We start from the raw sequence: 12,718 nt of genomic DNA on the forward strand, positions 1-12,718 counted from the left end.
ATGCAGTGTATACAGGACTGTGAGAAGAGATCTGACACACTGTGAGTCTAAGGCGTCATCTATAGGGTTCACTTTTCTGCCTTCCTAGAAGCGACAGCATCACATCGTTTTCTCAGATTCATACTCAGTCTGACATTTTAAAATAATCTGATAATCTGCCTCTAATTATTGTTTTCCTGCTACACTGAACTGATCTTAAAAAACATTGGCTTTCACATGTCTGCCTGTCTTAAGCTGTCAACACACTTTATAATCGTAGTAAGAGTTTTATTATCCCTATGTCACCACTCGCGCTTTTGTAAACTTATATCAACTGAGCTGTGTGCAGTTTTATGAGACTCACTACTCAAATGCATGTGTTTGACAAACCTGCTAAAATGAATCATTTGCATGCTAAACAGCTGTTGACTGTCACCTGTGTGTCTATGTGTCCATGTGTGTCTATACTAGCACTCCCTTCTAGCACCTTTTCAAATTGTTGAAAAAGTGCATGAGGTTTGCACTTCTGCAATTGCAATTATCACCCTTATACAGCACACTAGGAGCTTCCTAATAGTCTCCAGCAGTGCTATCGGTGAAGACCCACCTTGCAGGTGGTGCTAAGGACTTCCAGCACTGTCTCCCCAGGCTGTATGATGGCCAGGATGGGTTGATTGTTCGGCAGGCAAACCCAAGATGGAGTCAGGTAGTCAGGAACCCAGATGTCGCTGTCTACGTTTTGCTGGGGAATACTTTTCACCGAGCTCTCTCTCTCCTTCTGGAAAGACAACACAAACACACACACAGTGTTTATACATGTTTCAGTAGCCTTTGTGCTCGGTGAAAACAGAAGGCACCCTATAATATATTCAATGTTATCATGAAAACCTTTCAGTTCTAGTTAATGGAAGAATGAGATCCAGAAAGACAACCAAACCATATTCTATTATTCACAATGAAAATTGCTAAAATTGTGCAGTAATCCTCCTAATTCTTCATTATTTCGCCTCTTGTACACAAAAGAGAAAAAACAGATTTGCTAAAATTGATTAGACTAATGTGATGAAAGCTGGCGGTGGCCTGTAAGCAGCAGCAGATCTGGTTACAAAATCTAATTCATTTGTGTTGATGAGAGAGCCTCTTGATACATTTGTCTCCCTGCCTAGGTATGCGTTACATATCTGTGTGCATTTGCATCTTCACAGGCATGTGTGCACTCTGTCCAAGTCATAGTCTGTAACCTTTAAGCCCATCAGCCTGACCTCAGACAATCTGGTAGCCATGTCGGCCTCTGCGTTCGACCTCACGCTGCCTGTCAGTGATACCTTATCTAATCCTTTCAGGTAACAGCATCCACAAACTCGTTTATTCTTTCATTCCTCGCTCGCCCTCCCGCCCCCGCTAATCATTGCCTCTCCTTCTGGTGCCCCTTCCCTTCTATCTGCACATCGCTCCATCATCTCCCTCCTCCCCATCTCACATTCGCGCCATACAATCTGCTGACTGTTAACAATCCAGCCTGGTGGTCCCTGTTTAAATGAACCGTGTGTGTGTGTGTTTTGTGTTGGATGGAGTTAAAGTGAGACACAGGAGGAGACAGAGGGAGCAAGCTATATCCAAAAGAATGTTTTTGTGTGCACAAACAAACACACATGTTCACATGCACAAACAAAATACAGACACAGAGTTATAAAGGAAAACACACACACACACACTTTCTCAGACAGAGAACAGACCGGGGGGCCCGTAACTAGTACCTCCCCTCAACTCCCTGAACTCCCCAGTCCTGCTCAGCACCATCTGGCTCCCCTCCTGGCCCATCTAGGATGCCTCTACTGGGGGGCGGGGGGCTCACTAAACTCTCTTCCTCTCTCTGATTCCCTTTTATTGCCATCAGTGGGATTCCCCAAAACAAACAGAGAATTAAAGTGGGACAAGTCCATCAGATGGGAACATTTGGAATAAATCTTGCTGGAGATGCTGACTGCTACTGATGCAGCATTTCCAGGTCTGTCTTGCAACAAAGTGAAGAACCTGTGCATCTCTTTACTGTCATCTCATACCCTGCCAGCTGAAGCTGGACGTGGGTGGAAGGAAATCAATCTCCCATGGTGCCACTGGGGGCCTCCGCGGTCACAGAGGGTTAGTACTGCAGTTTTCTTCTATCTGCTGAGTCCCACCAACCCCCTCCATCTCGGTTGCCTTCTACCAGTTCTCATAAAATATGGAGCTGGTAAGCTTGTCCTTGCACAACCCATGGGTAATTGGACTTTTTTCCTTACAGTTCACATAAATTCATCATTTAACAGGCTGTAAAAAGGTTCTACTAGAAATGGTGGGCATGGATAATCAATTTTTCTTTCTTAAGATATTATTCATTACATGCAATTGTCTGTAAATTGCGGTCAATACGACAGAGCACAGATGGTGTGAAACCGCCAAGTCCTTTGGTAGCAAATGTCTGCATAATTTGTTGAGACATCAGAAAGCTAATGATCTGAACATATCAGATCAAATTTGTCTCAGCGGGATTAGCAGACAGAAATATCCCTCCAGTCGATAGCCCATGATGCTGATAGAGTTGGAATTGCCTGGAGCGACTGAAAAAAAGAAATGGGAATCTGTCAACACCAATCTGAGAATTGTGTTTGACGTGATAAAAAGGTAGAGTAAGAATAATGGCTTTATTTCTGACTGCGACTCAGAGTGGTCACTAGTGAGAAAAATGAGAAAGCAATGATAGACCCAAAGTCTGGTAAGGTGCAAATAAAATCAAGAATCCTCTGATACCATTGAGAGGAGACTCTGCAGCTTTTAAATTTTCATAGTCTGCAAATTTCTACTTTCTCCTGTTTGATAACATTAAAGCAGGAACTTGAAAATGAACCCAAAGAAATGATCACTGATGCAGAAGGGTTCATGGATTTTGTGCTTCCCCGAGATAACCTCTGCAAATGAAGAGCCAGAGCACCAAGAGGATCTCAGTTAAGCGAAAGGAGGTGGAAAATCCAGCCACGTTACTGGCCTCAGGGTCTGTAGAAGCCCCGTAACCCATTATACAAGTACAAAGGTTCATTAGATGCCCCAGTGATTTTCATCTTGGCTTTATGAGAAATGCAAACAATGACAAGGAATACGCCTACAGCTACATAAGCTCTGGTTCTCTGTAGTGAATGCCAAACTAAGACTGGGAGGAGGAAGGTTATTACTGTATGGACAGAAACATTCACTGTATCTGCTGTGGACAAGTTTGGGCCTACTCAACTCTTACCTCTAACTTTCAACAGCAAACATTTTTGAGTTTTTAGTTCATCTTGTTGATTAAGGTTCTCAGTCAGTTCTAACTGAATACAGAACTGAAAAAGCGTCTTGGATGAGAGGTGAAACATCTTCAAAAAGCCGAAACAAGTCCAGTTGCATACGATACAGCATTTAGGATTCAGTTAATCTTGGTTGATAATAAAAGAGGGCAGATGCAAAATAACGCATCTAAAAATATCAAGGAGGACACAATTCTATTTCAGTCCTTAATATAATGAGACATTTGTGTTTTGTTGTCTAGTGAAGATGGCTGAGCTCTTACAGATTTCTCACTGGCCGAGTCTTCAAACATGCGCTCCAATGGCTTTTTCACTGGCTCGATCCCATCAACGAACACCTGCAACCACACAGAGAACAGAACATTACAGCTGCACCCAAATATATCACACAGTGACGAGCAGTTATCAAGGAGTTATTACATCTACAACTAGATGCCACACAATCAAAAGCCTGAAGAAGAGAAACCTGGTTGATTGAAGGATGCCCCGTGGTCTTCCTCTTTGAGGTGGTGTCAAGGCCCCATAGGGAGGAGAAACGACTGCGGCGTTTACTGAAGGTACGAGGCATGGCCTGGTTCCGCTTCCTGATGCTGCTTTCTGTGCGGGCTGACACCTGTGATGATGACAATTACTGCTTAATTATTTCTATGACAATATATCTAAATACTTTTTAGAGAAAGACTTTTCAGATCAGCACTTTTTTTTATAATTATTATTTGTTGGCCTTTTAATGGTTTCATTTGAAGGACAGTAAATGTGAAGTGTGAAAGAAAATGGAGAGAGAGGAGGAGATGAAATGCATTAGAAGGCCACAGGCTGGAATTCAACACAGGCCGCTCCAATGAGGACCTCTGTACATGAGGTGCACGCTCTACTCACTGAGCTACTGGGATGGCTCTGAATGTACACAAGTAAGGGGGTTTGGAGACAATGTATGTATACTGCACACTGACAGCAGTGACTGTCTGTGTTTGTTATGAGTCACTTAGAAATGGGTCAAACATATAAATGCACACGCAGGCATGGAAAACAAACCAACACATAAAAACACATTTTCAACTGCACACTATATAGACTAATGGCCCATTGTGAACACTTTCAACCTCCCATCTCCCTCGGTGACCTACTACACATTCAATGAGAAACCCCTCTTGGCATTTCTGGGTTAATTCACATCAAACCTACTGAGCTATGAGCAGCTCTGACTCACTATATGTTACACGAACATATACTTTGACGCACATGTATGTATGTATGTGCACACGCTGTAGCACGTACTATACTTATGTGGGTGTGTGCTTATCAGTATCCTCACAAGTCACTGCCTCTGAGACACACACATGTCAAACATAATAGGTCAAACTGTCTTCAGGACTCGTATTATGTAAGCTTCTTGCAAGAGGCCTTTTAACAGTCTATTTTAATAAGATGTCTCTTTTGGCTATGGATAATAACAACCCTTACTGTGTGAATCACTGTGGATAGTAAAAAAAAGAAAACAATAAGAGAGATTGCTTTTGTCACAGAGGAAAAACAGCTGAGAGTTGAGAGAGAGGATAATTAATTTGAAAATATGAATAGGTTCATTTGAATATTTTTGTGTTCATAAATTAATTAAAAAACGCATATTCTTTATTCTGTTGATGCATTTTATTCTAATATAATTCATTCTAATATAATTAATTTAGTAATTATATAGTAATTATACATGTGGCAAATGTATGACAAGTTTTTTGAGTATTTGTTCATTCTCAAAAATGTGCTCATTTATAGATATTTGACTAATGCAATGACTAAATTTAAAATGTGACAATGATGGAAAAAAGATGGGATCACAGAGATGGAGGACAGTGCAAAGCAAGACAGCTGTGAAGAAAATAAGTCAGATAAGGAGAAGGAGAGACGGACGGAGATTGAGTAGGAAACACAGTGAGAGACAAAGGAAGTGAGGGTGTAGGCAGTAAAAGGAAGGGGGGGGTCAACAGAGCAGAGAGTGTTAAGCCTGTTTGTGGGAAAGTGCCTCGGGGATGGCAGCTTACTAACAGAGTTCGTATTGATCCACCAATCACAAAAAACCTCCATCAACCTCTGATGTGTGCGTGTGTGTGTGTGTGTGTGTGTGTGTGTGTGTGTGTGTATCCGATGGCCTGCTTGTACGAAACAGGTCTACAGAGATGCTGTTTCCACCTCTTTGTTTCCGCTCTGCTCTTTGTTTCCTGGATGATACTTGGCATCAAGCAGCACGTAACACGTCTGCGTATGTATCATTCCTTATATGCTTGTGATTCATTCTGTACATTCTTGGAGTGCTCAAGGTGACAACAAGTGCAAGAGGTGCAGAGCAATGAGCTAATGACTTGGCTTTTAGCCACAGGTAACGCTGTCAGCGTGAGGACAGCTTGTGGAGAGAATGATCTGATTGCGAGAAGACAGTGTGTGCAGGTATGTAAATGAGAGCACTTGTCTTTCTATATTTAAGTGTCCTTGCAAGGAAAAGATAAAGTGAAATTCTCAAAATTTTGTTTGGTTCGTATGTTCTTAAAAGGCTAGTTTAGATTCCAGTTATACTCTAGTTTAAGGTTGGAATTTGAATTAAACGTTAAATGGTCAGGTCACTGATTTTCAACTTTGTTTCCACTTTCGGGAGTCACAGCTGAGCACTTTAGAGAGTCAAACTGCTTTCCCTCAGAGTAAATTCAATCAATTTTACACCACACTCTCAGGGTCAAAATCCACAAATGAAAGAATGCAGCAGTGAGGCAGAGGCTCAACAGAAACAAGTTATGTCACAGCTGCAGTGACCTTTACCGTGGGTCGCTTCTAATGAAAACTAACGACTTCAAAACCTCTTCAAGAATTACCCCAAAAAACAAAAACAATGATTGCGTCACAATGTTTGCTTACATTAACTAACCCTTGCATCTCTTACTAGCTTACATATAATTTAAATTACAATGTATTGATACTATTGCAAAGGACATACATTTCATTCATCTAAAATGCATGCTTGATGCTTAAGTATTTCATCAATAGCAACTGCAATGTTAGGCTAGTGTCCTAATTTACCTGTTGGGCCAAAGAAGCTAAAGGATTTGGTCTATAAAGTATCTCGACGTTGACATTTTTCTGTAATCCAAAATCAGCACACTTGTGTTCTGTCTCTGGAGAAACTAACGAAATACCACTCTGGAACTTTTTTGGCCTCAACATTTTGTTAGTTTTTTGAAGTATGGACTTAATTCAATTTCCACTCTGAGACACTTGGAAGCAAATCAGTAAACTGGACCTGGGAAGATTCTGGCATATCCTTAAAAAAACAAAACTTTTTAGTCCAGCTACTTCAGGACCGGCTGTACAGGATTTCTGAAAAAGTTGCACATGGCAGCTACAGGTGTAGGGGTGTTCATTATGTAACTTAAGTACCTAAGTTGCACTGTGTCTTTAACCTGAGGCTACATGCAATGACTATTAGTTTGCACATTTGTCAGAAGAAATTCTTGCTTTCAGTAGGCGTACAGTATGTGACAAGAGGCTCACTCTAACAGCCAGATAAACACACCCACTCTACAAGCTGGGCTGGTATTGAAGGTCAGCTATTGGGAACCTCTCACGCAATGCCTACTGGAACATGTAGAGGCACATGGGACGGAATTTGAATTTTGGATTAAGTGGAATACAAAACAAGTACTAAAAACCTGTGCGCATGAATGTGAGTGGGGATTTTTGACCATACCAGTGCATGGAAGGAGGAGACGGAGAAGATGCTCAGTCGTCCCATAGCCAGTTTTGTCGGACGCGAAGCAAAACCCAGCAGGCGTTTTGGGTTGGGGGGTTCGCCGCCCTGCAGACTGGCCAGGTAGCAACGACAGCGGAACAGATCCATGTGAAACCGCTCCAAGTTCTGCTCCCACAGGAAGATCTAACAGAGGGAAGGATGAATAAAAAGGATGGATTTGTGATTATGCAACATAAGCAAACTTTGCCAATTAGACCCAAATTTATCTATGGAACGGTTCCAGGTTTGGCCACTGATTAAACAGCGATAAAGACAACAACAACAACAACAAAAAAAGATTAAATATGTACAAAAGATCACTCTTTGTTAGCTGGTCGTTTCAGGAGGAGTGAGAAGTGGGAGTGCTGAAGCCCCTATGGAGAGGTATTACTCACCAACTCAACCCCCACCAGTCACCGACCTGCTGTGCTATGTGCAATGTATCACAGGGTGGGCCGTGGGAGGTGGAACACAGTGACACACACACACACACACATTCGCAGTGAAACACAATCTAGACTTAATTTGCACTGATTCCTGCCTTTACCTATTTGTTCAAGAAGTTAATACAAAACGAATACGGCTCTTTCTTTGATTGTTTTGTTCAACATAAAACCCAGGCCAGTCTATTTCTGTAAACTCATTTAGTAGATTAATGTAGCTCCAGATACTGATCTTGAAAGGAGAAGTCAGATAATGATATAATAGACCACTCAAGTTCAGGTTTTTTTTTACTCCTTTGATCTCACAATTCAAGTTAACGTGTCTTTGTAGAAGGCAATCAAACAAATCTGAATGTTTTCTCGGAAATGGGAAGCATTTTGGCGTGATTGGGTTTAACCACCTCCTGGTGCTTTTATTATGTAATATTGTTTCCTTTAATTGACTATCAAGCAAATACCACACAGACATACAAAGAAACAGAGGCTTGCTCACACAAGTGTGCACATTCTTAAGTTTGTAATGTTTGCATGCGATGCTGCTTTTACATTCAGCAGCAGCTCCAGACATGCATGGGATAGGTATAAAGCAATACGCTATGTTCCACTGAAAGTGATCAAACCTGATGCTAGAAGAGCTTTGAGATTCCAGCTGTGGCCCATTTCAATACAGCTATTAAACATGGAAGGATTAGCCAGAGCGAGCTCACCTGCGCGGTAATGTGTGCATCGCATGCGTTTCAACATGTGCGGTGAACGTTTTGCATTCTGCCTCACTTGGTTGGTGTTTATTGATGAGAACCAGTTGGAATATTTGAGAACATCTGTCGTCGCAAGTATTGCTTGAGAACATTTTGTCTGCATGACGCCATGCAGTAAAGATGATTTAGTGCTGAGATATCTCTGTGTGAGAGCATCAGCGCAGTTCAAAGGTACAAAGATGTGCATCTGTAAAGGCCCTTAGGTGTTTTCACTCAACTCAACTGGAGACACTCAGATGAGATCACAAACCTGGCTCAGATTAGCATCACATGCACATTACGTATGTTTTATTTCTCTTGCATCTATTATCGATATCCCTGCTCCATACCTGCTCCAGTATCGTCTTCCTCTTCTTGGCATCAGTGACAGTGGACAGTTGCATGTCTCCCATCTTCTTCATCTTCTCGTCCATGTCGATCTTCTGCTCCAGCTTGCGGATCTCGGTTCGCAGCAGTCGCACTGTATCCTCCCTGTGGTGCTGCCGAGCCAGAGCGGCAGCGCATGCGGAGTGGATTGCCGTGATCCAGTTTTCCAGCTCTGTCTGGCCTGATGTCTGACCAAAGACAGGAAAAAGGGAAAAATTGTAAGTCAAAGAATAAGTTGATCGAAAACAGGTAACAATAGCGAGATTGAGAAAACTGGCAGCTCGAAGAATTGAAGTACGAGTCCCATTATTAGCCTCTGCGAGAGGGTGGTCATTATAATCTCATCATCAATTTATTACTTATCTTTCCATGTTTTGATTGAATGTCACAGTGGACAGCTGCCATGAATATAAATAGACACATTTTCATATTACACAATGGTCACTGTGGTGGATCACTGTCACAGTGTGACAGTGTGGCCTTTAAACATGTCAGACATAAAACAAACACACAGACCCAGGACTGGCTTATCTCCCACACATGGCTAAATGTCATGTAATTCTGTGCTACACACACACACACACACGCACACACACACACTAGGGAAATGAGGTAGCTTCTTATTCTCAGCCATCTCCATCTCTCCTGTTGATCTGATGACTTTGTGTAGTCCCAAAACACAATGAAATGATAGAAAAACTGTGGACCTACATTATGTTTTTGACAATGAATTAAAACCATTGTTGTGAACTGTATATTTTCCCCTCCCCCTAAGTTATCTGGATGTTTTTAATACCAGTGTCTCTCACCTGGAAGAGGAAAGCGTCTCCCACTGAGTTGCTGAGGCAGAAGACAAAGTCTTTCTTGGGGTGTTCAGGTACGGCCTGGACAATGCTGTTCTCCACCCACAATGCATGTTTAGGAACGCTGTTGTGGTCGATCCCAGAACGACAGTCTGACTCGTACAGGAAGAGAGTGCACCCTTGAAGAATCCAGAAGGAGAAAGATGGATGTCACATTACTTACATTACTACTACTACTTGTACTGTATTTAATCCCCGATTGGTGTTAAGGATAAATAATAAAATAAGTCAAATGATGGGCCCTGCATTGAATATTGGTACTTTGTATAACAATAGGTCAGGACAAATACTGTGGGACAGTCTGCTGTATTTGTTTTTAGGGGGTTGGGTATAAGGACTGGAGGCGGGCAGGAATGCAGCCCCAGATGCTGTATCTTGTGCATTTCACAAGGACCAGATTGGATTAGACACGGATGCCGCCGTAAAATTAAATTGTGATGAGGCCGAGGAGAAGAAATGTGGGGCCACACACAGAAGAGGGAGAGAGAGGACAGTGGAGGTGACAACCAAGGGCATGGATTGTGTTACGACTGATGTGATTACAGCCTAACAGGAGGGAGAGAGTGAGAGATTAAACAGGTCAGGTGTAGATGTTTATCTTGTGACATTATGGCAGGGCAGTTGTTTTTAAAGTAAAAGTTTTGGTAATGTTTTCCCTAATATTTTAAATTGGTAATACCTCATTGCTATTAATTGCTATCATAATTATTTAGGTTACATAAGATGTAAATTGGTTGATATATTTTCAGCTGCCGAAGCATTTTCAGGTCTTGGTCAAAGGTGGACGGCATGTAACCACAATGTCTTCAGTTTGAATATGAAAAGAGATCTGAAGCTTTCTGTTTCTTCACTCCCAATTGTTTTCTATTGCAAAAAAACAAATGCAAGATAAAACATTCAAAAATATCTAAAACATAAAAGTATGAGTGTCAGAGCCATACCTTTCAGAGAAACCCAGTAGTGTTTCCACTTGCGCCTTGTTGCAGGCTCCACCTTCTTGTTTTTCTTATGAACCAAGAAGTTCTTCACAGCCAGAGCGCCTGCCTTCCTGACTGTGCCTTGTGCGCAGCCAATCAGAGTGTCCGATGGATACGCACTACTGAGTGTGCCGCTGCTCTGCTCATCGCTCACAGCGGAGCCGGCCTCCTCCGTGCAGTCCCGACCCTGATGTGTCTGACGAGAGAGTGGTGGAAAAATTGAGTGATAAACATCTTTCATTAACACCTGCTTTTAAAAGAATAACACACGCACGAACTAACTAACCCAGGCTTGATTGTCCAGCTCCTTCCGAAAATTCTCGTACACTCCTCCTCTGCCTCCCTCGCCGCCTCTTCCCTCTCCTCCTCCTGCACTGCTGCTCCCGCTGTCGCTCCCGTTGAAAACGCTGCTCTCAGTAGCCGAGTACACTGAGAAAGAGGCTGACATTGCCTTGCAGCGCCGTGACACCAGCTCTCCATCCTCCGTGGTGACGCCATCAATGCCGCTGTCTCCATACTCGCTTCCCTCGCCCAAAACACCTGAGATGTCCTGTCAGCCAAGGATACAGAGTAGAAGCAGAACTGATTAACTTTTACACGGACAAACTAGTGGAACACACTTGAGTACACACTTAAAGAAGCAACAATCTGAGTTGAATGACCAATCCACCTCACAATAAAAGAGGTTACAAGAGGTTTCTAAGTTTATTTGTATGTGCTGTAGTGCATCACAGTGTGTGTGTTTTCATATGTGCTAAAAGCAAGCTTTTCACTCCGAGCGAGACGTTCTCTGTGCTTTCACACTTTTCTTTCACCAAACCGAGTTTCCCTCTGTTCTTTTCTTCTTTGTTTTGCTGTGTTGTCGGTCTATTTATATCCGGTCTAACAACCCCCACAGCCTGGCTAGATGAATTTATAATAAGCACTTAGGGGGCTGTGCTATCCAAGGGTGCTTGGGGGTTTTGGGAATGAGTTGAAAGAAAAGCCTGGTTCACTATTTTAGTACTTCCTTCTTATTTTGCAACTTTTTTCTTCATCAGTGACACATGGAAATTACAGAAAACACAGGAACATTCTTTAGTGTACTGATATAGCTTTTTTTCTCTTTTTAATTGGCTTCTTTGTCATACATTACAGTGATTTTGCGTCTTCTTTAACCTTTAACGTTATTCTGCTCTCTTAAGATCAATGTTGTGGCTGCTGAATTACGCTCAAAATGCCTTTTTTTGCATATTTACACATGTTAGGCGAGTATCTGAGTCCATGTGTGGTTAGAGAATGGGACATCAAAGATATTATGCTTTAATGCTTTTATTTCTTGAGGGAGAATGGAGAAACCAGGCTTGGACAAGTAACCCCACAGCGACTCTCTATCTCGCTCCTTATAATTCCCTTCCCCATTACACAGATATACACACATACACGCATGCATATAACATGCACACACACGAATGCAGAGCATGAGCATACACAGGAAGTGCTGTGGTTGTCAACAAAATGTTAAATTCTGAAGGGACTGTCATGTCTGGGAACACTGGGAACTTCCTGGATACTACTGGTAAACAAAGTCCTCTGTCATTCAGAAATGAGACAAAACACCAGAGAAAGTGGAGAAAGAAGACTTTGCCTGATAACAGTTTTGTCTGCTTTGCATGTTTATTCATGTATGCATAATTTGTGATCTAACCTGCGTAGTTTGTGCACGCCGTCCTTGGAAAGCAGGGCACGGTGCAGCCGGAATGCCGAGGCCTGCCAAGCCCTCCGACAGGCAGTGGGAGCGTCGGCAGGGGAGTGTGAATGCTCCATACCCGCCACCATCCTCGTCGGTTGGAGACATCAACCCCTCCTCCCCTTCTCCATCTCCATCGCACTCTGCCTCTCTCCGGTTCTTAGCATAACGGCTCCTCTGCCCCCTGAGGCCAGGACTCTGCTGGCTGCACAGATGGTCCAGAGACGATGCCCTTTCGGCTGAGCCTGGGACATACACAGGTGGTTAATACACGGCAGTGTGTGTATTTGTGTGTGTGCAAGATGCGGTTAGTGTATTCTGATTACTGTCAGTGACTTTCAGAGTACTTTGCTACATTTGACATGTAAATTAACCTTTCTCCACGTGAGTCTCAGCCCTTCTGTGAATCTGTATGACGCTGGTGATTGAGCATGAATGTATGTGTGTGTGTGTGTGTGTGTGTGTGTGTGTGTGTGTGTGTGTGTGTGTGTGCATGTATTGCTACCTT

General features: G+C 42.7%; 1 protein-coding gene across 2 annotated transcripts in view; it reads right to left on the reverse strand.

The window, feature by feature from the left end:
• LOC311269852 (rho guanine nucleotide exchange factor TIAM1-like) overlaps positions 1 to 12,718 on the reverse strand; it is an 86,486-nt gene that overhangs the window by 25,576 nt on the left and 48,192 nt on the right. For both annotated transcript variants that reach the window (XM_084374330.1, XM_084374329.1), the window contains 9 exons: positions 12,169 to 12,455; positions 10,768 to 11,031; positions 10,446 to 10,677; positions 9,451 to 9,623; positions 8,605 to 8,829; positions 7,033 to 7,218; positions 3,766 to 3,912; positions 3,563 to 3,637; positions 587 to 757 (listed from right to left, as the gene is read on the reverse strand). In XM_084374330.1, coding sequence (XP_084230456.1) covers positions 587 to 757; positions 3,563 to 3,637; positions 3,766 to 3,912; positions 7,033 to 7,218; positions 8,605 to 8,829; positions 9,451 to 9,623; positions 10,446 to 10,677; positions 10,768 to 11,031; positions 12,169 to 12,455 — 1,760 coding nt within the window. The remainder of the gene's footprint in view (positions 1 to 586; positions 758 to 3,562; positions 3,638 to 3,765; positions 3,913 to 7,032; positions 7,219 to 8,604; positions 8,830 to 9,450; positions 9,624 to 10,445; positions 10,678 to 10,767; positions 11,032 to 12,168; positions 12,456 to 12,718) is intronic.

This window comes from Pagrus pagrus (genome assembly GCF_965226575.1).
Source record: "Pagrus pagrus genome assembly, chromosome: 14".
Classification (NCBI taxonomy): Eukaryota; Metazoa; Chordata; class Actinopteri; order Spariformes; family Sparidae; genus Pagrus; species Pagrus pagrus.